Source organism: Macaca thibetana, chromosome 9 (assembly GCF_024542745.1).
Source record: "Macaca thibetana thibetana isolate TM-01 chromosome 9, ASM2454274v1, whole genome shotgun sequence".
In the NCBI taxonomy this organism is placed as follows: domain Eukaryota; kingdom Metazoa; phylum Chordata; class Mammalia; order Primates; family Cercopithecidae; genus Macaca; species Macaca thibetana.
The window spans coordinates 90,346,133-90,371,616 of record NC_065586.1 but is presented as its reverse complement, the minus strand read 5'-3'; the positions used below and the strand labels follow the sequence as shown (position 1 = coordinate 90,371,616).

The window sequence follows — 25,484 nt, the reverse complement described above, 5'->3', positions numbered from 1 at the left end:
CCAGAGATTCAGGATCAGCCTAGGCAACACAGTGAGGCTCTGTTTTTACAAAACAAAACAAAACAAAACAAAAAACAAGGTGGGGGAGTATACAAATCTTACGAAGTTCTTAGAGTAATATTTGATTCCTGGTCTACATTTTTTACTCCACCTGAGATACTGGGAAACTTGTTTGTCTTCTCACTTCTACTTTTATGATACACCCACCTTAAATCCCCATCATAGGGCAGGCCCAGTTCACTGTAAGTGCCAGGCAAATTAATAGCCACCTCCTTGCTTAAAAAGAGAAAACTTGCATCAGTGGATCTACAGACAGGTAACACTCAACATTCATCCACAACTGCTCTACCCAAAAGCAATCTATAACCATGTCTTGAAAGTAGAAAACTAAGACAATTCAATAACCTTAATCTAGACAGTAGTGGTTTTAAACTGGGATAAGTGTGTTTTATAGCCACAAACAGTATCCAGAAAGTACACAGTCATGGATATTTTAAGGGAATTCAATCCCAGATCCTCAATTTACATATGTCTTCTTTTCTAAACATGATCTGGCTGACAATGCCACAGTAACAAGTGAAAGTCACAGTCCTCACCCATGACAAAAATTACTAGGGGGAATTGCTAGGAGGCATGAAATGTGGATAATTCTAAATATTGGTTGGGGAAACCTTCTGGCTTCCTGTCACATATACTACTAAATAAGACTGAATTCTAGTACATGGTAGAATGGGAATGAGTAATGACAATACAGTGACCTCACCTCTTCCGTATCACATGTAATATCAAAAAATACATAGCCCTCGGCCTGGCGCAGTGGCTCACACCTATAATCCCAGCACTTTGGGAGGCCGAGGCCGGCAGATCACTTTAGGTCAGGAGTTGGAGACCAGTCTAGCCAACAAGGCGAAACCCCATCTCTACTAAAAATACAAAAAATAGCCAGGCATGGTGGCATGTGCCTGTAATCCCAGTTACTCGGGAGGCTGAGGCAGGAGAACTGCTTGAACCCAAGGGGCGGAGGTTGCAGTGAGCTGAGATCGTGCCACTGCACTCCAGCCTGGGCAACAGAGCAAGACTCTATCTCGAAAAAAAAAAAAGAATGCATAGTCCTTGAGGGAGAGTTCCAGGAGATCCAGGAGAACAAAGAGAACAGCACCTACAGTACAGAGCCCCATCACGCAGGCTGGAGTGCAGTGGTGGGATCTCGGCTCACTACAACCTCCGTCTCCTGGGTTCAAGCAATTCTCCTGCTTTAGCCTCCCGAGTAGCTGGGATTACAGGCCTGTGCCACCACACCTGACTAATTTTTGTATTTTTAGTAGAGACAGGATTTCGCCATGTTGGCCAGGCTGGCCTCAAATTCCTGACCTTAGGTGATCCACCTGCCTCAGCCTCCCAAAATGCTGGGATTACAGGCATGAGCCACCGCGCCCGGACACTGTGGTTCTTTTAAATAAGTATAACTGAAACGTGAACCAAGATTACCAAATTTTTTCAAGAATAAAAACTACAGATAAAACATTCATATGAGTTATTTATAGATTCAGCATATGTTATTCATTAACATAGTTAAAAAAAAGTATTTGGTCAAATCATGACATGAAATAGGTATTCCAATATAATCTACACTATTTTTAACTTATAAAGTAAGTATGATTTGACTGACTGGTTTGTCAATGAGCCTTGATACTACCAGTTAAGTTATATGGTGGTCATTTTACATAAATTCAATGACCTAACAGAGCTCATTTCGGCAGCAAATATACAATGACCTAATAAGTCTGCAGCCAGGGTTTAAAAAATATATATTTAAAACATATTCTAAAAAAATCATATCATAAGTGTAATAAAAGTAACGGTATTTTAATTTTCCCCAATTTTTCTCAGTATACCAGGTTAAACAAGTGCCTTTAAGTGAGGATTTTTGTTTGTTTGTTTTGAGACAGAATCTCACTCTGTCACCCAGGCTGGAGTGACTGGCACAACCTCAGCTCATTGCAACCTTTGCCTCCCAGGTTCAAGCAATTCTCGTGCCTCAGCCTCCTGAGTAGCTGGGATTACAGGCATGCGCCTCCACGCTGAGGTAATTTTTGTATTTTTAGTAGAGACAGGATTTCGCCACGTTGGCCAGGCTGGTCTTGAACTCCTGGCCTCAAGTGATCTGCCTGCCTCAGTATCCCAAAGTGCTAGGGTTACAGGCACGAGCCACCACACGCAGCCTGAAAATATAATTTTAATAGATTTTTTTTCTTTTTTTAAAATCTAGTGTAGGCTGGGTGCAGCGGCTCATACATAAACCCAGCACTTTGGGAGGCTGAGGTGGGAGGATCACTTGAGCCCCAGGAGTTCAAGATCAGCCTGGGCAACAGAGTGAAACCTTGTCTCAAAACAAAAAACACAAAACACAAAATAAAATTTAGCATAAAATGTCAGTAATAGATATTTTGACTAGTCTCAATAAAGGCTTTTGGGATACTTTACAGAAACTGAGAAAACGAACAATTCTAATGATTGGTAACAAAATGTTTTTGCAACTCAAGTACTTAACAGTCTTCTGTTTTTAATAAAGTTGAAGGAGAATCTAATTGAGTTACTGAGATAATTAAAAATTTGTTTTGTTTTTTTCATTTATGTAGTCTATTTGTTTTGATCAGTTATACTAATTGTAATAACAAATTAGAAAAAACATTTAATATTTAGAATATTATGTATATCAGAAATAAAGCTGATTTTTCATTTTTAATTAATTTATATATTTGTAGCAGAAGTATAATGAGATTACTAAAAGACTTTTGGGTAGAAAAGTGTTACATTAGAATAAAATTCTGTGACAGAAATCAAATAAAATACAGTAGTCCTCCACTTTCCCCAGTTTTGCTTTCTGAAGTTTCAGTTACCTGTGGTCAACAGTGGTCTGAAAATATTAAATGGCAGGCCGGGCGCGGTGGCTCACGCCTGTAATACCAGCACTTTGGGAGGCCGAGGCGGGCGGATCACGAGGTCAGGAGATCGAGACCACGGTGAAACCCCGCCTCTACTAAAAATACAAAAAATTAGCTGGGCGCGGTTGTGGGCGCCTGTAGTCCCAGCTACTCGGGAGGCTGAGGCAGGAGAATGGCGTGAACCCGGGAGGTGGAGCTTGCAGTGAGCCGAGATCGCGCCACTGCACTCCAGCCTGGGCGACAGAGCGAGACTCCGTCTCAAAAAAAAAAAAAAAAAAAAGAAAATATTAAATGGCAAGTTCCAGAAATAAACAAGTCATACATTTTAAACTGCATGCTATTCTAAATAGGGTGGTAAAATCTGGAGTGGTCCTGCTTCATCCTGCCAAGGAAGAGAATCATCCCTCTATCCAGCATAACCATGCTGTATATGCTACCCACCTGCCTAGTAGCCATCTCAGTTATAAGATCAACTGTTGTGGTATTGTAGAGCTTGTGTTCGAGTACTGCTTCTTTTACCTAAATTGTTAGAAGAGTGTTATAACTGTACTACTTTATTATTAGTTATTGCTGTTTATGTCTTATTGTGCCTAATCAATAAATTTTATCATAGGTATGTATGTATAGAAAAAACAGTATCTATAGGATTCTGCACTATCTGCAGTTTCAGGACAAGTACAAAACCCTATATAGGCCAGGCACGGTGGCTCACGCCTGTAATCCCAGTACGTTGGGAGGCCAAGGCGGGTGGATTGCCTGAGGTCAGGAGTTCGAAACTAGCCTGGCCAACATAGTGAAACCCCGTCTCTACTAAAAATACAAAAAATTAACCGGGCATGGTGGCGGGCACCTGTAATCCCAGTTATTCGAGAGGCTGAGGCAGGAGAATTGCTTGAACCCAGGAGGCAGAGGGTGCAGTGAGCCAAGATCGTGCCATTGCACTCCAAACTGGGCAACAAGAGCGAATCCCCATCTTGGCCGGGCATGGTGGCTCACACCTGTAATCCCAGCACTTTGGGAGGCTGAGGTGGGAGGATCATGAGGTCAGGAAATCGAGACCATCCTGGCTAACATGGTGAAACCCTGTCTCTACTAAAAACACAAAAAAATTAGCCAGGTGTGGTGGCAGGCACCTGTAGTCCCAGCTACTCGGGAGGCTGAGGCAAGAGAACGGTGTGAACCTGGGAGGTGGAGCTTACAGTGAGCCAAGATAGCGCCACTGCACTCCAGCCTGGGCAACAGAGCAAGACTCCATCTCAAAAAAAAAAAAAAAAAAAAAGGAAGAAAAAATTAAAAAGAGCAAAATCCCGTCTCAAAAACAAAAACAAAAAAACCCAAACTTATATATTTCACTTGGTGTCTTGGAATATATCCCTTAAGGATAAGTGGGGACTGCTGTATATGGCTATTACCAAAAAGACAAAAGATAAGTGTTGGTGAGGTTATTGAGAAAAAAACTTGTACACTGTTAATAGGAATGTAAATTAGTACAGCTACTAGAGAAAACTCTATGAAGTTCTTCAAAAAAAATAAAAATAGAATTACTATGTGGTCCAGCAATCTCACTTATGGCTATTACCCAAAAGACTTGAAATCAGTATATCAAAAAGATATCTGCACTCCCATGTTCACTACAGCACTACTCACAATAGCCAAGTTAAGGAAGCAACCTAAGTGTACATCAATAGATGAATGGGATGAGTGTGTGTGTGTGTGTGTGTGTGTGTGTGTATACAAAAGAATACTGTTCAGCCTTAACAAAGGAAGGAACTCTGTCATTTGGGACAACATGGATGGAACTGGAGAACATTATGCTAAGTGAAATAAGGCAAAAACAGAAAAGCAAATATTGCATGTTCTCACTTAAATGTGTAATCTAAAACCACCGAACTCATAGAAGCAGAGAGCAGAATGGTAGTTACCAGAGGCTTGGGGGTAGGGAAGATGATAATCAAAGAGTACAAAAAGCTCCAGGTTGAAATGAGGAGTAACTTTCATTTTTTTTGAGACAAGGTACCACTCTGTTGCCCAGGCACGATCTCGGCTCACTACAGCCTCAAGAGCCTGAACTCTAGCGATCTTTCCACCTCAGCCTCTTGAGTAGCTGGGACTACAGGCAAACCACCACACCTGGCTAATTTTTTATTATTTGCAGAGATGAGGTCTCACTGTGTTGCTCAGGCTGGTCTTAAGCTCCTGGGCTCAAGCATGAGCCACCATGCCTGGCCTGATTTTTTTTTTTTTTTAGTATCTATCACACAACATGGCAAACACAACTAATGATTGAGTACTGTACATTTCACAATCTCTTAGAGAGTAAATCTCAAATACTATCATTACAAAAAAGGTCAAATATTTCAGATGTTGGGCAGATTAACTACTTTGTTTTAATTATACAACATTATATTAAAAAATCATAGTATCAGTCAGGCACCGTAGCTCACATATGTAATCCCAGCACTATGGGAGGCCAATGCGGGCGGGTCACTTGAGCCAGGAGTTCAAGACAAGCCTGGGAAACATAGTGCCCTGTCTTAACAAAAAATACAGAAAATTAGCCAAGCATGGTGGCTTGTGCCTGCCGTCCCAGCTACCTGGGAGGCTGAGGTGGAAGACTCACCAGGGACCAAGGGACCAGGAGGTCAAGTCTATAGTAAGTCATGATCACGCCACTGTACTCTAGCCTGGGTGACAGACTGAGACCCTGTCTCAAAAAAATAAAAAAAGAAAGAGATACAAGTTCAGAGAAAAAGCAAAAAATGTAAAATATTAATGAAAAGTTTGTTAATATATACTTTTTTAAATGGACTATGATATATGTAAATTCATTACAGTATTTAAATTCCACTACAGACTTCTTTTGTTTTTTTTTTGAGACAGGGTCTTGCTGTGTTGTGCAGGCTGGAATGCAGTGGTCCAATCCTAGTTCACTGCAGCCTGGGAGTCCTGAGCTCAAGCGATCTTCCTGCCTCAACCTCCCAAAGTGCTGGGATTTATAGGCCCGAGCCACTGTGCCCAGTCTGGGGACATTTTTTTTTTTTTTTTTTTTTTTTTGAGACAGAGTTTCGCTCTTGTTGCCCAGGTTGGAGTGCAGTGGCACGATCTTGGCTCACTGCAACCTCCGCCTCCCAGGTTCAAGCAATTCTCCTGCCTCAGCCTCTTGAGTAGCTGGGATTACAGGCGCATGCCACCATGCCCGGCTAATTTTTGTATTTTTAGTAGAGACGGGGTTTTGCCATGTTGGTCAGGCTGGTCTCCAACTCATGAACGCGTGATCCACCTGCCTTGGCCTCCCAAAGTGCCGGGATTACAGGTGTGAGCCACCTCGCCTGGCCTGCCTGGGGACATTTTAAAAAAACTATAAGATGTCAAATTTAACCAGTGCTAAAAAATTAAATTATTTACAAGTAAACTTATAATAAAAAACTTTAAACTTCAGCTTAAACATGTGAAGGGGATACAAGGTGTTCTTACAATTCATTCACAGAATACCTGAGTAAGAGAGTTTAAAGACACTGCTTAAATCTAACTTTCTCTATAAGGACTATCTGATGATCTTTCCAAATACTACGACCTGCCCCACCCTAAATCTGGCACTTTCCCCCTTTATCATCCCACACTTTTCCACAGCACTTATCTTTTAATATAACATGATTTACTTGTTTGTTGTTTATTGTCTCTTTCTTCTAAACTGTAAGCATTGTAAGGAAAGAAATCATTTTGTTCACTGAGGTATTTCAAGTACCTAGAACAATGCCTGACATATAGTCATAAGTGCACAATATTTATTGAGTAAATAAACATAGAAATGAACATGCAACAGAACAAAGTAACTTGTACCAGACAGTCACCCTATAGAGATGTCTAACATTCTTTTATTTTAAGGCAAAGGTGCGAAGATGAAAGTTCTATAACTTCTAGTTAAAAATGGCAATTGAACATCACATCTTTCTTTGTTCTCCTGAAAAATCCAACTAAAAATACAGTAAAGAAAAAAATATTAACCCATGAGGACTACAAGAATGAAAAATTATATAGTAGATAGTTAATAGTGTTTTAGAAATTGTAAATTAAATAAGTGTAGAATGTTAAAACTAAAATATCTACAGAGGAGGAAGCCAACAATCAGCAAGCCAATTCTGCTGTAAAACCCTGAAGGCTCAGAAGCCGAAGTTGTCAGGTACCTGTGAAATTGAGAAATAGAGCTAAAAATAGGATTGGGTGAAAGTCTGTAAAAGGAGCAAATCCCCTCCCCTATCCTTTAGGGACAGGTACCTATCCTTCCCTTAACCTGGTGGAACACAGGAGGTTTACTCTCTAGAGGCACAGTCATGGAAAAGAAGGTTAAAAGAGGGGGACAAGGCACCCCCCTGACATTAGGACATGAAATAAAAGTTTAGAAATTGCATAGTGAAATCTCCCATAGCTCCCCCAGAAAACTGACAGTCTCAAGTACATATAAGCTCAGCAAGAGATGGAAAGATTCTTCACTGGGTAAATTGATAAGCCCAAGAAAAACAGACATAGAGATACAGACATTTGGGAGCTAATACAACATAGGATATTTTGATAAAGAGTGTAGATAAAATGCTTACATTCAAAAAACAGATTGAAACAAATACTTACATAACCAACATCAGGTCTGTAGCACGTGTATGCCCCTAAAATACTATGTAAGACATCATGATATGGGCCACCCTTAGGAGAGAAAAATGAAATTTGAAACTGTACAAATAATTGTCTCTAAGTTAATTTTTATATAACATGTTAATAAACTGTAAGATTTCCTAAATGACTAGTTTTAGCATATTTAATAAAAAATATTATAAATGTACTCTGCCAAGATGTTTTCCAAATTATTAATAAGAAATATTTAATACTGCAGATGGGTACAGTGGCTCATGCCTGTAATCCCAGAACTTTAGGAGGTCGAGATGGGCAGGTCACTTGAGGCCAGGAGTTTGACACCAGCTTGGCTAACATGGCAAAACCCCATCTCTACTACAAATACAAAAATTAGCTGGGCATGGTGTCATACGCCTGTAATCCCAGCTACTCGAGTGGCTGAGGCAGAAGAATCGCTTGAACTCAGGAGGCAGTGGTTGCACTGAGCCAGGATTGCACCACTGCACTCCAGCCTGGGCAAAAGAGTGAGAATCGCTCCAAAAAAAAAAAAACAAGAAAGAAAGAAAGAAAAAAGAAATATTTAGTACTAAAAGTCAAATAAACTTACTTGATGGATACAAGCTATATAATTTGCCAGCAGTTTTAAAACCTTCTACATTTGGTATAATAAGAGTATGATGAATACAGACTGTTTCATTTTATATAATACAGCATCAGCAAAAAAAATCATCAAGCTACACTAAACCGTGTTAATAATTTTAATCTTTTGGCCGGGCGCGGTGGCTCAAGCCTGTAATCCCAGCACTTTGGGAGGCTGAGACGGGCGGATCACGAGGTCAGGAGATCGAGACCATCCTGGCTAACACAGTGAAACCCCGTCTCTACTAAAAATACAAAAACTTAGCCGGGCGAGGTGGCAGGCGCCTGTAGTCCCAGCTACTAGGGAGGCTGAGGCAGGAGAATGGCGGGAACCCGGGAGGCGGAGCTTGCAGTGAGCTGAGATCCGGCCACTGCACTCCAGCCTGGGTGACAGAGCGAGACTCCGTCTCAAAAAAAAAAAAAAAAAAAAAAAAAAAAAAGATTAAAATATTATTATAATTATTATTTTTTTGAGATGGAGTCTCGCTCTGTCACCCAGGCTGGAGTGCAGTGGCCGGATCTCAGCTCACTGCAAGCTCCGCCTCCCGGGTTCCCGCCATTCTCCTGCCTCAGCCTCCCGAGTAGCTGGGACTACTTTGCTGGGACTACAGGCGCCCGCCACCTCGCCCGGCTAGTTTTTTTTTGTATTTTTAGTAGAGACGGGGTTTCACCGTGTTAGCCAGGATGGTCTCGATCTCCTGACCTCGTGATCCACCCGTCTCGGCCTCCCAAAGTGCTGGGATTACAGGCTTGAGCCACTGCGCCCGGCCAATAATTTTAATCTTAATGGTAAAAATTTTTATCTCATTTTATTTTTATAAATCTAAACATAGAAGAATTCCATGTATAAAGACTTGAATCAGCTGGGTGTGGTGGCACATGCCTGTAATCCCATAATCCCAGCTACTCAGGAGGCCGATGCAGGAGGATTGCTTGAGCCTAGGAGTTAGAGTCCAGCCTGGGCAACACAGCAAGACCTGATCTCAAATTTAAAAAGAAATAAAAATAAAGACTTCAGCCAAAGGTAAAGTATATATAATGTAGTCATTTCTCTTTCAATAAGGTATAATCAACTTCATAATAGCCTATGTACAAAAAAAAACCATTTCTTCCTATTTTAATGATAATTCTGAAACATTTTAAGTTTTGTGACAAAGTTCTTTATACTTTAACAATATACTAGGCCAAAACATTAATAATTCATATATCTTACAAAATAAAAAGCAAAACAAATTCACTGTAATAAAATTCATCAAGTACCTACTACATAAAAGGTATTAAATGCTATGCTAACTACAATGTATTTTGGTCAGTGGAATAAAATAATAGAAATTCCTTTATAATTTTATAACTAGTTTTAGACTTTTATACAAGGTTCCCAATTTCTATAGTTTTGCCTTTTTTAAAGTAATAGCTATTCATTTAAATAATCTGTTGCCTTGGATATTGATAGATTTTTTTTTTTTTAAGTAATGACAAGCTGGTTAGAAACCCTCACCTTCTGAAAGATGTAGAGAGATGGAAATGTACGGGATATGTCCAACTTAATTAATTCCAGACTGGCCTCTCGATCAGCAACAGATACACCTGCATTTACCAAGCAGATACAATTTAAATGATCACTTGGCTGTAACAAGTTCAATTTTATAAATACAGAATGATCACACAGCATATGTGCTATTTAATTAAAGTTAAAAGCTGAATAATCAAGAAATTATAAGAAATGTCACATAGCTTTTGTTAGAACTTGTTAGTCTCTTGTACAAAAAAGATAGCTATACATTTATCAGAAAGTTATATGGTAAAAGATTTCTAGTTCTAGTTTTTACAGAAGATAAAGGCAGACCATTATTTTCATGGTAACAACTAGGAAAAAAACTACAAATATCAAATTTAAAAAATCATCAGAGAGCTATGGATACAGAGAGATCAATAGGATTTAAAGTCCAGAAAAGTAAGAGGCTTTCCTTGGTGAGCAGATGTTGCGGGAAGTCAGGGAACCCAAACAGAGGGACGGGCTGAAGCCACAGCAGAAGAACATAAATTGTGAAGATTTCATGGCCATTTATCACTTCCCCAATCAACACTCTTATAATTTCCTATGTCTGTCGTTACTTTAATCTCTTAATCCCATCATCTTCATGAGCTGAAGATGTATGTCACCTCAGGACCCTGTGATGATTGCGTTATCTGCACAAATTGTTTTTAAAGCATGTGTGTTTGAACAATATGAAATCTGAGCACCTTGAAAAGAACAGGATAACAGCAATTTTCAGGGAACAAGGGAGATAACAATAAAGTCTGACGGCCTGCGGGGCCAGACAGAACAGGGTCATATTTCTCTTCTTCCAGAAAGCGAATAGGAGAAATATTGCTGAATTCTTTTCTCAGCAAGGAATAACTCTGGACAAACGAATGCATTTCCAGGCGAAGGTCTCTAAAATGGCCACTTTTTGAGTGTCTGTCTTATGCAGTTGAAGATAAGGGATGAAATACACCCCGGTCTCCTGCAGCACCCCCAGGCTTGCTAGGATTAGGAAATTCCAGCCTGGTGAATTCTAGTCAGACCGGTTGTCTGCTCACGAACCCTGTTTCCTGTTAAGATGTTTATCAATGACAACGTGTGCCCAGCAGAACATGGACCTTCATCAGTAATTCTAGTTTCACCATGGCCTTGTGATCTCACTCTGTCTCTCTGCCCTTGCGATATTTTATTGCCTTTGAAGCATGTGATCTCTGTGACCCATTCCCTATTCGTATACCCCTCCCCTTTTGAAACCCCTAATAAAAACTTGCTGGTTTTTGTGGCTCAAGGGGCATCATGGAACCTGCCGACATGTGATGTGTTCCCCAGACACCCAGCTTTAAAATTTCTCTCTTTTGTATTCTTTCCCTTTATTTCTCAGACCAGCCGACACTTAGGGAAAACAGAAAAGAACCTACGTTGAAATATCAGGGGCTGGTTCCCCGAATAAGTAGACACCAGTGTCCATTTTTCTTCCTAGGGGTATCTGCCAGGTCTGGGTATGGGCTTAGGATCAAGCTTGCCATAGACAAAGTCACTCTGGTTGAAGGAAGAGAAACCAGAAAAGCTACACATGGCCAAATAAAACTGATGTGATAGACAGGAATCTGGAGGAGTCCTGAATGTGTACCTGGTTTTCCCTATGGGACTTTTCTGAATGCAGAAGGCCGGGCTAGAAATGCCGAATAAAATCACCCAAAGTCACAAGGTCTTGAGAGGGCCTATCATTGGAGGGAGATACCTGTAATCAAAATAGAAAACTTTGGGCTGGGTGTGGTGGCTCCAAAGTGGCACCACTTTGTGGGGGCTCAAAGTGCTGTAATTCCAGCACTTTGGGAGGCCAAGGTGGGGGGATCATCTGAGGTCAGGAGTTCGAGACCAGCCGGACCAACATGGTGAAACCCCATCTCTACTAAAAATACAAAAATTAGCCAGGCGTGGTGGAGCGTGCCTGTAATCCCAGTTACTCAGGGGGCTGAGCCAGGAAAATTGCTTGAACCTGGGAGGCGGAGGTTGCAGTGAGCTGAGATTGCGCCACTGCACTCCAGCCCGGGCGACAGAGCGAGACTCAATCTGAAGAAAATAAAAACACTTTTTCCCCATCAAGAAATTTGAAACTCAAGATAAACTAAATCTATCGAAAGCTGCAACCTTGACCCAACCGAGATCAATTAATGGTTGAATTGAGGTGATAAGCCCTTAATCAAGCTGCCTAACAGGAAAGAGCAGTATTCTCTGCAGTGGAAACCTCAGCTTTGGTTTCTACATTCTTTTTATATACAATGTCTGGCATACAATTTAAACATTTAAGATATACAAAGAAGCAGAAAATGTGACTTACAACCACTTTAAAGGGGAAATAAGGGGGAAAAACAGCCAACGGAGGCAGACCTGCAGATGATGCAGTATTGGAATTAACAGACGACAACACTACTATAAATATGTTAAAGAAAATATCTGGCTGATATGCGCTAGAGAAAAAAATAATAATAAATTTTAAAGAGAAAATAGAGGAAAAGATGGGGGAAGGAACATGGGATGGGAAGATGAAGAATTTCAACAGAGAAATAGAATGTATAAAAAGAACCAAGTGAATATTCTACAGTTACAAAGCATATCTGAAATTAAAAGCCCATTACACAGATTTAGATTTAATAGCAGACTAGACAAACCAGAAGAAAGCATTAGTGAATCTGATGATGGATCAATAAAAATCAATGAAACTGAAGCAGAGAAAGAGAGAGAGAGAGAGAAAAAAAAGAGTTGGCCAGGCACAGGGGTTCATGCCTGCAATCCCAGCACTTTGGAAGGCCAAGGCAGGAGGATGGCTTGAGGCCAGGAGTTTCAGACCAGCTGGGAAAACATAGAGAGACCCCATCCCTATATGATAAATTAAAAATTTTTTTTCAATTATATAGAATTGTATCTATCCCCTACCTCCCCCCCCCCCCAAAAAAAAAAGAGTGTAAGAGGCTTGTGAAACACTGTTTTTTTTTTTTTTTTTTTTTTTTTTTGAGACGGAGTGTCGCTCTGTCGCCCAGGCTGGAGTGCGGTGGCGCGCTCTCGGCTCACTGCCAGCTCCATCTCCCAGGTTCACGCCATTCTCCTGCCTCAGCCTCCCGAGTAGCTGGGACTACAGGCGCCTGCCACCTCGCCCGGCTAGTTTTTTTTGTATTTTTGTAGAGACGGGGTTTCACTGTGTTAGCCAGGATGGTCTCGATCTCCTGACCTCGTGATCCGCCCGTCTCGGCCTCCCAAAGTGCTGGGATTACAGGCTTGACCCACCGCGCCCGGCCGTATGTGAAACACTGTTAAATGGTCTACTATACATGTAATTGGAGTCTAGAAGGAAAACAGGCAAGATAGGGCAGAAGCAATATTTAAAAAGGCAATGACCAAAAAGTTAAATGACACATGCAAATTATAAATATCCAGGAAATAAGAAAACAGTAATTTATGTAGACACTGCTTCTGACTGGAACTCTTCATTACATTCAATTAATTTCTACTGAAGTGCAACTTTCACCATTTATTCTTTTCTTTTGGAGACGAAGTCTGTTACCCAGGCTGCAGTGCAATGGCGCGATCTCAGGTCACCACAATCTCCGCCTCCCAGGTTCAAGCCATTCTCCCTGCCTCAGCCTCCCGAGTAGCTGGGATTACAGGCACCTGCCACCACGCCCGGCTATTGTTTGTTTTTTTCAGTAGAGACAGGGTTTCGCCATGTTGTCCAGGCTGGTTTTGAACTCCTGACCTCAGGTGATCCACCTGCCTTGGCCCCACAAAGTGCTATGATTACAGGTGTGAGCCATTTGCCCAGCCTCACCAATTATTCTTGAAAAAATATTTCAGAAGTGAATACTTATAATTTTAATTCTTATAATTTCAATGCTTCATAAAAATGAGTTTTCAAAGAATGATGAAATAGCTGCTGTCTGCCAGTATAAAACTTCTTTACCTTTTATGTACTTTTAGTTCTCCACAAATAGCTGACATAGCTAAAAGGCCTTAGGATGATACTTACATGAACTCTTCTGTAAATCAAGTCTTTTCTCTAGCCTTGCTTACTGAAAGGGTTATTAAGATTAAATAAGATGATATATGTAAAGTAATTACTACAGCTTCTGATACACGGTACAAAATCATGCTCAGTAGCTGAACTTTCACCCTAAAATTCTTTTTTTTTTTTTTTTGAGGCGGAGTCTCGCTCTGTCGCCCAGGCTGGAGTGCAGTGGCTGGATCTCAGCTCACTGCAATCTCCGCCTCCCGGGTTCACGGCATTCTCCTGCCTCAGACTCCCGAGTAGCTGGGACTACAGGCACCCGCCACCTCACCCGCCTAGTTTTTTGTATTTTTTAGTAGAGACGGGGTTTCACCATGTTAGCCAGGATGGTCTCGATCTCCTGACCTCGTTATCCACCCGTCTCGGCCTCCCAAAGTGCTGGGATTACAGGCTTGAGCCACCGCGCCCAGCCCTAAAATTCTTATATAAAAAAAGCAATCACACCTTCTGTATCATTCTCTGAACTTGTTTCGCTGAAACTTTTCCACCGTTCTTTTGCTCTTGAGAGGAAGATTTCATAAAGTTCTGGAGGGAATGGGGAGAACAAAAATTTATGAATAATACGAAAGAAATATATTTGCAAATTTTTAATTTTTACTCTTCACCTATTACAGGTCAGGTCTCTCTGATGTAGCAAGCATCAAAAAAGTGGCAAATCTAAGTACTTGATTCTACCAAAGCTATTCAGAAAGAAAGCAAATTACTGCAGAGCAATCATCAAGTAGTTACAATATAGAATGTACCTATGAGGCAGAAAGAGATGCTTCTGCTAAGAAGTATCATTGTGCAACAGCAGAAAAAATGGTTTTTGAGGTCAATCAGACCTAGATTCAAATTCTAGCTCTGCCATTTACTATCTGAGGGACAAGAAAGTTACTTAGCTACCCTGGAACTCAGCTTTCTTCATCTGTAAACCAGAGAAAAACACCACCTACTCATAGGGTTACTGATGACTAAATAAGATAATATAGGTAAAGCTCCTGGAACCTCCTAGCACTTCAATAGATGCTAGATCTTGCTTTCTATCACTCCTGAAACTGGTTTCTCCATCATGATATTGCTATCTAAAGATACTTATGTTTCACATAGACTTGGTGTTTGTCACCAACAAACAAAATCTCTACCCCTATCTTTTTAATTTAAGTGCCTAGTCACTGCACTCCCATATGCAGGATCTCATAAAAACTTCAGGACAGGAAAGATTTTTAAAATTTTCTCAATTTCCAAATTTTATTTGTCTCTATTTTGTAACTATTGCAGATATTTGAAACTACATAAAAATAGGACATTTCAGGGACAGAAGAATAGAAAAAATATGTCTTGCCCAAACACCAAAGTTTATATATTGTCCAAAATAACTTTTCTTGCTTCAATTAATTCTTTTTAAAATTTTATTCCTTTTTAAAGGTAATACATGAACATGGTTTTTAAAAATTTCAAAACGGAGGCCAGGCACGGTGGCTCATGTCTATAATCCCAGCACTTTGGGAGGCCGAGACAGGTGGATCACCTGAGGTCAGGAGTTTGAGATCAGTCTGGCCAACACGGTGAAACCCTGTCTCTACTAAAAATACAAAAAATTTAGCTGGGCATGGTGGTGCGTGCCTGTAATCCCAGATACTTGGGAGGCTGAGGCAGGAGAATCGCTTGAGCCTGGGATGTGGAGGTTGCGGTGAGCAGAGATCACACCACTGCACTCCAGCCTGGGCAACAGAGCGAGACTCCGTCTCAAAAAAAAAAAAAAAATTCAAAAAGTACAAAACGGTATAGAGAGAAAAATAAATTTCCTTTCCTCAGATGCGAGTGTGGTTATCAGAGCTCTAATTCTTCCAAGAATGAAAATATGCTCGCACAAGTATATACATATATATATATAATCCTTTTTTTAAAAATTGAAGTGGCAACGTATTTCATGCACCGATCTGTATCTTACTTTGTTATATTAGAGGTTGTTCCACATTAGTAGATACAGATCTGCTGTTGTTTCTTTTAAACAACTGCATAATTTTCCAAAGTAATGACTATACCATAACAAGTATTCTTATATTGCCAAGAAGCGTATCATTATCAAATACCTGACTAGATATATTTCAAACACACTCTTACTATTCTAATCTTTTCTCCCTTCTATTTACTTTTCATTACTACTAATAGTTTGGAAAGAAAAAAATTTTTAAAAACTTAATATTCCTATTATTATTTTTTGAGACAGGATCTTGCTCTGTTGCCCAGACTGGAGTGCAGTGCCGTGACCTCAGCTCATTGCAACCTCCCCCTCCTGGGTTCAAGCAATTCTCAGCCTCCTGAATAGCTGGGATTACTGGCATGTGCCACCACATCCAGTTAATTTTTTGTATTTTCAGTAGAGTCAGGGTTTCACCATGTTGGCCAGGCTGGTCTTGAACTCCTGGCCTCATGTGATCCACCTGCCTCAGCCTCCCAAAGTGCTAGGATTACAGGCATGAGTCACCACACCAGGCAAAATTCCTATTATTTATGCCTGGCTCCATCAATGACTACATAGAAGAGATGAATATGTTAAAATTTATACATATAAATTTGGGGGTTATTAGGTATAAAATTGTAAGTTTTAAAAAAAATTTCAAACTGGTTCTAAGACAGTCAGCTTCAATATTCTACCCAAATTTTAAAACTGTCCAAAAAACGGGGGCTCACCAGACAAACCCATCAGTTTTAGAAGTCATAAAATGGATCCAATAATAAACATGTGGTAATGCGTTTCAAAACATCAAAGGACATCTCTCCAGTAAGATTTACAGTTAAGAAGACCTGCATCTCAGTTCAATTTGATGCTTGGGTCCTCATGTCACACTTACTTTGCTTTGAATCTGCAAAGGGAGAATCTGAAGCAGGCTTAAAGATGATACTTTGGACTTGAACAGAGAATACTTTGATTTCAGTGTATATTTTGCTTTCTGATTTTGTGACAATTATGATATTATCCATACTCTCAGCAAAATGCACTTTCACTATCATCTTATATTATCACAAATAACTGTTAGAACAATCCTTTCATATTCTTACCCCTATTTTACAGATGAAGAAAAACTAAGACTTCTAGATGTTAAGTAATATGCCCGAGGTCACAAACCTAATATATATGGTGGAACCAAGATTTGAACCATATCTGACTGACTTTAGAGCCCTCACTCTTAGCTACTATTCTCTAATGAGTATAAACTTCATGACTAAAACAAGTCAAATTACTAAAGCCATTCAAAAGTAAACAATTAACAAAAATAAATGTACTTCAATCCAATTATAGCATCTTTTCCACACCAATAAAAAAGAAGAGAATAAACACACATTCCATTCTTGAATACATAAATATTGAGTGAAGAAAATCTAAAATTACGTTGAAAATAAATGACTCAGTTATGTTACAAAACTATAAATTTCAAGCTAAAAAAGAACCTTTTGATTATAGTATCACAAAACATTAACACCAATTTAACCAATATTTTAATGTCTAAGTTATCAAGATAACTCAGATTCTAAAGCCAAAGTTATCAATAAAAACTGCAAACAAAACTTCATATAACCATCAATACCTCATTATCTGTTTGCAAAATTGATTCTTAAGACTTTAAACAATTGCAGTATGTTCAAAAATTCTTATTATGGATTTAGAAAATCTAACTGAAAGTTCTGACTATAAGTTAAAAACATTCAATCTGTTTCAAACTCAGAAAGAAAAGGTAATCTCAGTTTATATTTGGAAAGAACAGTTAAGTCATATAAACTCTAATTTTTTCTAAGTTAAATAAAAACTTAATTCTTCCTTTAAATTCTATTTTAAAAGTTTTTAAGTTCTTTGAAATTAACATGTTGGCTGGGCACGGTGGCTCACACCTGTAATCCCAGCACTTTGGGAGGCCAAGGCGGGCGGATCACCTGAGGTCAAGAGTTCGAGACCAGTGTGGCCAACACAGTGAAACCCCGTCTCTACTAAAAATACAAAAATTAGTCAGTGTGGTGGCAGGCGCCTGTAATCTCAGCTACTTGGGAGGCTGAGGCAGGGAGAACTGCTTGAACCCAGGAGGTGGGGGTTGCAGTGAGCTGAGAGAGCACCACTGCACTCCAGCCTCCGCAACAGAGCAAGACTCCATATCAAAATAAATAAATAAATAAATAAATAAATAAATAAATAAAATAATATGTTTATTACAGGAGACTTGTGAACATCAAATTTTAAAATCATACATAATCATAATATCCAAAGTTGGCACTGCTTTTCAGACAAAGGGTAAACATTTAAATTTTTGTTATAATTCTGTCCAATTATATATAATGCTGATTGCAGAAAAGCTTTTGCATCCAATCCTGATTATTTCCTTAGAGTAAATTCTTAGAACTGAAATAAACAGTCAAAGTTTGTTTGAGACCTTTGGTAAATATTTATGAATGATTTTCAGTCATCCCTGTATGGGTAATTCTCATTCATTTTAATCTCTTTTGAGGGATGAAAAACAGTACTTGGATGTTAACATATATGTCTTTCTTATAGAATGGCAGGAAAAAATATATGTCTTTGATTTGGTTATCACAAGGAAAATGGTTAAATAAATTATAGTACATCCAAATTGTGGAATACAATGTAGCTACAGTACATATGAGGCAGACTTATATGCACTAACATGGAAGATGTTTAAGATAGATTACAGGGTGAAGAAAGCAAGCCACAGAATAACCTTATGGCATAAATTGTGGGGGAAAAATAAAAGAAAAGCTTTAAAATTGATCATATGGGCCGGGCGCGGTGACTCACGCCTGTAATCCCAACACTTTGGGAGGCCGAGGCGGGCAGATTACAAGGTCAGGAAATCAAGACCATCCTGGCTAACACGGTGAAACACTGTCTCTACTAAAAATACAAAAAATTAGCTGGGGGTGGTGGCGAGCGCCTTTAGTCCCAGCTACTCGGGAGGCTGAGGCAGGAGAATGGCGCGAGCCCGGGAGGCGGAGCCTGCAGTGAGCCAAGATCACGCCACTACACTCCAGTCTGGACGACAGAGGGAAGCTCCATCTCAAAAAAAAAAAAAATTGATCATATGTAGATGCACACTTTATGTACATAGAAAAAAGACCAGAAAGAATATACACCAAATTGCTAACAGTGTTTACAGTAGGATCAAGAATAGCAATTTAGGTGGAAGAGCAGACACTTGTACTTTCTCATTACTTTAATTTTTTTCAATAAATATAAAAAGAAAAATTTTAGAAGTAACAGTGACAATATATTATTTCTAGTATTATACTAAAGTCCTTAAGTCTTTATGTGGTGCCACTGTCTAGCATTAACATTATCATTTAGGCCAATTTAGCACATTTTATTATTAACTATTTATTTATTTATTTAGAGACAGGGTCTCACTCTGTCACCCAGGCTGGAATGCAGTGGCGCAATCACAGCTGCTCACTGCACCTCCTGGGCTCAAGTGATCCTCCCACCTCAGCCTCTCAAGTGGTGTGACCACACATGTGGGCTGCCTGGCTAATTTTGGGATTTTTTTATAAAGACAGGGTCTCACTATGTTGCCCAAGATGGTCTCAAACTCCTAGGCTCAAGAGATCCATCTGCCACAGCTTCCAGAAGTGCTGGGATTACAGGCACGAGCCACCATGCCTGGTCTATAAAGTATTTTACTTTCTTCTATTTGATATTATTCTAATTTTGTCTAATTTAAAAAATTTATTTATTTATTCTATTTTATTTTTGAGATGGAGTTTCACTCTTGTTGCCCAGGCTGGAGTGCAATGGTGCAATCTCGGCTCACTGCAACCTTCGCCTCCCGGGTTCAAGCAATTCTGCCTCAGCCTCCCGAGTAGCTGGGATTACAGACATGCGCCACCACATCGGGCTAATTTTATATTTTTAGTAGAGATGGGGTTTATCCATGTTGGCCAGGCTGGTCTCGAATTCCCGACCTCAGGTGACCCGCCCGCCTTGGCCTCCCAAAGTGCTGAGATTACAGGCGTGAGCCACCATGCCCGGCCAAATTATTTATTTATTAATTTAGAGACAGAGTCATGCTCTGTAGCCCAGGTTGGAGTGCTGCAGCAAAATCATAGTTCACTGTAACCTTAAACTCCTGGGCTCAAGCAATCTTCCCATCTAAACCTCCCAAGTAGTTGGGACTACAGGCATGAGCCACCACGTCCAGCTTAATTTTTAAAAAATTCATCAAAACTACTCTGCAAGCCAGGCAGAGTGGCACACATCTGTAACCCAGCACTTTGGGAGGTTGAGGCGAGTGGATCACTTGAGGCCAGGAGTTTGAGACCAGCCTGGCCAGCATGGCAAAACCCCATCTCTACTAAAAATACAAAAAATTAACTGGATGTGTTGGTACACACCTGTAGTCCCAGCTACTCAGGAGGCTGAGGCAAGAGGATCGCTTGAACCCAGGAGGTGGAGGTTACAGTGAGCCCAGATTGCGCCACTGCACTCCAGCATGGGCGACAGAGCGAGACTCCCTCTCAAAAACAAAAACAAAAAAACTAGTCTACATTTTGCTCCTATCTACCAAAGTTTAAGAAACTTAAGAAAAATAATATAACTCTTTGAAAGTCTTCTTTCTTCTTCTGTTCTTTAAAGTTTTCTCTTTTTTTTTTTTTTTGAGACAGTCTTACTCTGTCGCCCAGGCTGGAGTGCAGTGGCTCAATCTTGGCTCACCGCAACCTCCATCTCCTGGATTCAAGCAATTCTCCTGCCTCAGTCTCCCGGCGCACGCTGCCACACCTGGCTAATTTTTCATATTTTAGTAAAGAAGGGGTTTCACCGTGTTGCCCAGGCTGGTCTCAAACTCCTGAACTCAGGCAATCCACCTGCTTCAGCCTCCCAAAGTGCTGGGATAACAGGCATGAGCCACCATGCCCGGCTAAAGTTTTTTCTTTATATAGCTAATCAAGTTATAAACTTTAAAATCATTCATTCATTCATTCATTCATTCATTCATTCATTCATTCAGAAACAGAGTCTCGCTCTTTTGCCCAGGTTGGAGTGCACAGGTGCGATCTCGGCTCACTGCAGCCTTCGCCTCCTATGTTCAAGTGACTCTTCTGCCTCAGCCTTCTGAGTAGCTGGTATTACAGGCGTGTGTCACCATGCTCAGCTAATTTTTTTTGTATTTTTAGTAGAGACATGGTTTCGCCATGTTTGCCGGGCTGGTCTTGAACTCCTGACTTCAGGTGATCCACTTGACTTGGCCTCCCAAGGTGCTGGGATTACAGGCATGAGCCACTGTGCCTGGCCTAAAATTTTTTAATTAAAAAAAAAAAAAATCCCAAAATGACTGGTTTAGTTAGGTAAACAGGGAGGAAAAGAAACTTTTAGCCTTCCTCCAGTATTTATGTGTTTTTTGTGCAAAATTGGAGCCTTTTCATAATTGACTATTTTCTTTTTTTATATATATATTTATTATCCACTGCCATGTAGAATCCCAGAAGTTTTTGATATTTGAATGCCAAGAAGATTATTGATAGTCGTAAACTAAAGGAAAACCCATAAATCCTTATATAAATTATAATAACTTATTAAATCATAACAGGTTTTGGGGGGATGAAGCATGCTCTTGAAATGACATTATATATGGTAATGGCCATTTATTTTAATGGTCACTCTACTAATCTGCTATGTGACTCTGTAGATGGCTATTTCTACATGTGGGAGTAACTGAACGTAGAATACAAACCAGGAGTGATATTTAGTTCATTTCCTACAGCTAGACTCCAAACTTTCCCACGGACACTAGGGGGCAATCCCTGCCACCACAATTCTCGAACTCTTCTTGTACTACGCCTAGAATTAAAGGAGGAGAAAAAAGGAGAAAGTTACTTTTTATACCAAAAATACTAGTTGCATGATGGATTATGTTTAGTCTATGGCCAAGTGATCAAATCATTTTTTGGACTATTGAGAATTAAGTATGTAATGCATTCTTTTCTTTGGGTTCATGCTTGCAGGCAACAACATCCTACAAGATGTATAGGATCCCAAAGGGACAACAGTAATCTAAAGGGAAATGCGTTTTATAAATGCCAATGAGAAATCAGAAATATGCAGTCAATTATTTAAAAAACAGGATAAAAGGGACATAAAAATGTGTCACCAATTCAGTACCAAAAACAAAACAACCAAGAATCTACAGTGGGTAAAGCCCTAGTTTTTGAGAAGCAGTGAAGTCTGCTAAAAAAAAAAACTGTCGGCTTTAAAGTCAGATAGATCTGAGATCCAATCTAATTTAACCATTAATTAAATGTATAACCCTGGGCAAATCACTTAACCTCTCTGACCTTGAATTTCCTTATAAATGGGAGTAAAAATACGTATACCTGATAAAAGTTCTAAAAATCAAATATAATTACTTATGTAAAGTGCCTCAAATAATATGTCACACTGTGCCAATATTCAACAAATTCCCAATGTACCAACTACAGTAGGCATTGCAGAAGATATCCCCAACCCTCTAGTCGAGAGGGAAGATAAGGCATATTTTAAAATATTATGTTAAAAGGCAGTAAGAAAGAAATTCTGTCATTTGCAACAACACAGATGAACCTGTAGGATATTGTGCCAAGTGAAATAAACCAGGCACTGAAAAATCAACACATAATCTCAGTCATATGTGAAATCCAAAAAAGTCAATCTCATAAAAGTAGGGAGTGGAATGGTGGTTATGGGCGGAGGAGGGTAAAGTGAATGGAGAAAGGTGAGATGTTGATCAAAGGGTACAAAGTTCCATTAGAAGAAATAAGTGTTAATGACCTATTACATAGAATGGTGACTATAATAAATAATAATGAACTGTGTATTTCAAAATTGCCAAATGAGCAGATTCTAAATGTTTTACCACAAAATACTGAGAAGTACGTGAGCTGATGGATTTGTTAATTAGCTTGATTTAATCATTCCATAATGTAAACATATATCAAAACATCACATTGCACCAGGCAGGTGGCTCACACCTGTAATCCTAGCACTTTGGGAGGCCAAGGCAGGCAGATTGCTTGTGCCCAAGAGTTCGAGACCAGCATGGGCAACACGGTGAGACCCCATATCTATCAAAAATACAAAACTTCGCTGGACATGTTGGCACGTACTTGTAGTCCCAGCTACTCAGGAGGCTGAGGGAGGAGGATCACCTGAGCCCAGGGAGGTCGGCGTTGCAGGGAGTCATGATCGTGCCACTACACCCCAGCCTGGGCAACAGAGTGAGACCTCGTAAAAAAAAAAAAAAAAAAAAAAACCTCAAGAAACATCATGGTAGGGTGCAGTGGCTCACACCTATAATCCCAGCACTTTGGGAAGCCGAGGCAGGCTGATCACTTGAGGCCAGGAGTTTGAGACTAGCCTAGCCAACATGGTGAAGTCCCATTTCTACTAAATATACAAAACAATTAGCCAGGTATAGTGGCAGGTGCCTGTAGTCCCAGCTACTAGGGAGACTGAGGCATAAGAATCATGTGAATCCAGGAGGTAGAGGTTGTAGTGACCTGAGATCATGCCACTGCACTGCAGCCTGGGTGACAGAGGGAGACTATCTCAAAACAAACAAACAAATCACACTGTACCACACAAACATATACAATTATTATTTATCTTTAAGAAGATGCTGGCAAAATAAATTTTAAATGAATAAATAAATGCAAAGGCAAGGTAAGTATATTAGTCTCAAAGTATGATGATGGGACATTTACATAAGGGAAAGATCATACATAACATATTTCCTTGATTATGAGATAAGCACTTTAAAAATCACTTTAGGCCGGGCACGGTGGCTCAAGCCTGTAATCCCAGCACTTCGGGAGGCCGAGACGGGCAGATCACGAGGTCAGGAGATCGAGACCATCCTGGTTAACATGGTGAAACCCCGTCTCTACTAAAAAATACAAAAAACTAGCCGGGCGAGGTGGCAGGCACCTGTAGTCCCAGCTACTCGGGAGGCTGAGGCAGGAGAATGGCGTGAACCCAGGAGGTGGAGCTTGCAATGAGTGGAGATCCGGCCACTGCATTCCAGCCTGGGTGACAGAGCAAGACACCATCTCAAAAAAAAAAAAAAAAAAAAAAACACTTTAATATTAATAAATGCATCTTATAATGCATTTACATATTTAATATTTTCTTTCCAAATAGCTATTACATCAATAGTGCATCTTACAATTGATGGTATGTTGCATTAAGAAAATACAGTAACTAAAGACATTAAAAGTTTTATACATCAATTAGCATTTCAGTTGGGTCCCAAAGGATAGGTAAGACTTAGCAGACACAGAGGATGGTCAGTAAGGGAAGTAGGTGGTAGACACTGAGGGACTTACAAAAGCAAAGGCACAGACATAAATATGGAAATTTTCAGGCATTAATTAATAGTATAATTTAGCCAAAGCATAAAATACATGCTGGGAATAATAAAAATACAGAATCAGAAACAGGAGATCTTCAGAGACAAATGGGAATTCAGGAAAAGTCTGCTTACTTACATTACTTCCCAATTGGGCAGTATTTCATTGATCCAAATTACCATTGCACTTGCAATATTTTCTTCCTGCTTAAATCGTTCTTTCATTATTCTTTTTCTTTTATGCGCTTCCTTAATTTCTGTTTTAAACGAGTAAAAATTATTTCAATACAAATAAGCTAGATCAAAGTCCTCTTCTCCATCTACCTAAACTCTACAAAATAGACTTTCTAAAAAAGAATATTATCATAAGAGGAAAGAAGGAAATAAGGGAGGGAGGGAAAGGGAAAGAAAGGGTGGGAAAAAGTGAAAGTAAATGAACTTGATTAACATAATTTTCTTTTCTTTGTTTTCTCTTTTTTTAGAGATGGGTCTCGCCACATTGCCCAGGTGGCCTTGAACTCCTGGACTTAAAAAAATCCTCACATCTCAGCTTCCTGAGCAGCTTGGACTACACATGTGTGCCACCATGCCCAGCTATTAACATAATTTTAAAATAACATCTCCTGTGCTACTATAAAAGTAAATGGAATAAAAAGTCAGAAAAATAATTTAAATAGATTACTTTATCACATATTTCTATTTACACTTAACCTATGAAGTCAAATTTCTTACGAATTAACTATATAAAAAACAAACAACTGTGGGCAACTAACCAATACCTATTTTCCTACAAGGGTTTATAAATTTTCTGACATAACCCACAGGACACTCAAAAATGATTTTTTCAATAGCACTTTTTAATATGGTGTTTCACTTTACTAATTAGTTTGAAATTTTAAAATGTCCCCCAAAACACATATATTAACAGTACATCTCTTACATTCTAAGGCAAAAGTTGGGGCAAGAAAATACATCTCTGAAAATCAAAGGTCACAATTTCAGAAGAAGAGATGTCTCAAATGCAGAGGCAAGTGAGTCATAAATCAAAACTTTATGTAATTTTAGAACCAGTGAGTATGTCAGAGACCAGCCAGCCAAACTGTTTTCAAACTGTTTTTTCAGATATGCCTTAGAAACCATCCTGAGGGGCAAGCAGAAGGCCAAGTAAACAATCTCTACTTTTTTTTTTTTTTGAAACGGAGTCTCACTCTGTCACCCAAGCTGCAGTGCAGTGGCGCGATCTCGGCTCACTGCAACCTCTGCCTCCCGGGATCAAGCAGTTCTCCCACCTCAGCCTCCCGAGTAGCTGGGATAACAGGGTC

General features: G+C 39.7%; 1 protein-coding gene across 5 annotated transcripts in view; it reads right to left on the bottom strand.

Annotated features, from left to right (window-relative positions):
* TBC1D12 (TBC1 domain family member 12) overlaps positions 1–25,484 on the bottom strand; it is a 146,574-nt gene that overhangs the window by 17,768 nt on the left and 103,322 nt on the right. For all 5 annotated transcript variants that reach the window (XM_050802784.1, XM_050802785.1, XM_050802786.1 and 2 more), the window contains 5 exons: positions 24,302–24,419; positions 21,514–21,620; positions 14,243–14,323; positions 9,709–9,797; positions 7,572–7,643 (listed from right to left, as the gene is read on the bottom strand). In XM_050802784.1, coding sequence (XP_050658741.1) covers positions 7,572–7,643; positions 9,709–9,797; positions 14,243–14,323; positions 21,514–21,620; positions 24,302–24,419 — 467 coding nt within the window. The remainder of the gene's footprint in view (positions 1–7,571; positions 7,644–9,708; positions 9,798–14,242; positions 14,324–21,513; positions 21,621–24,301; positions 24,420–25,484) is intronic.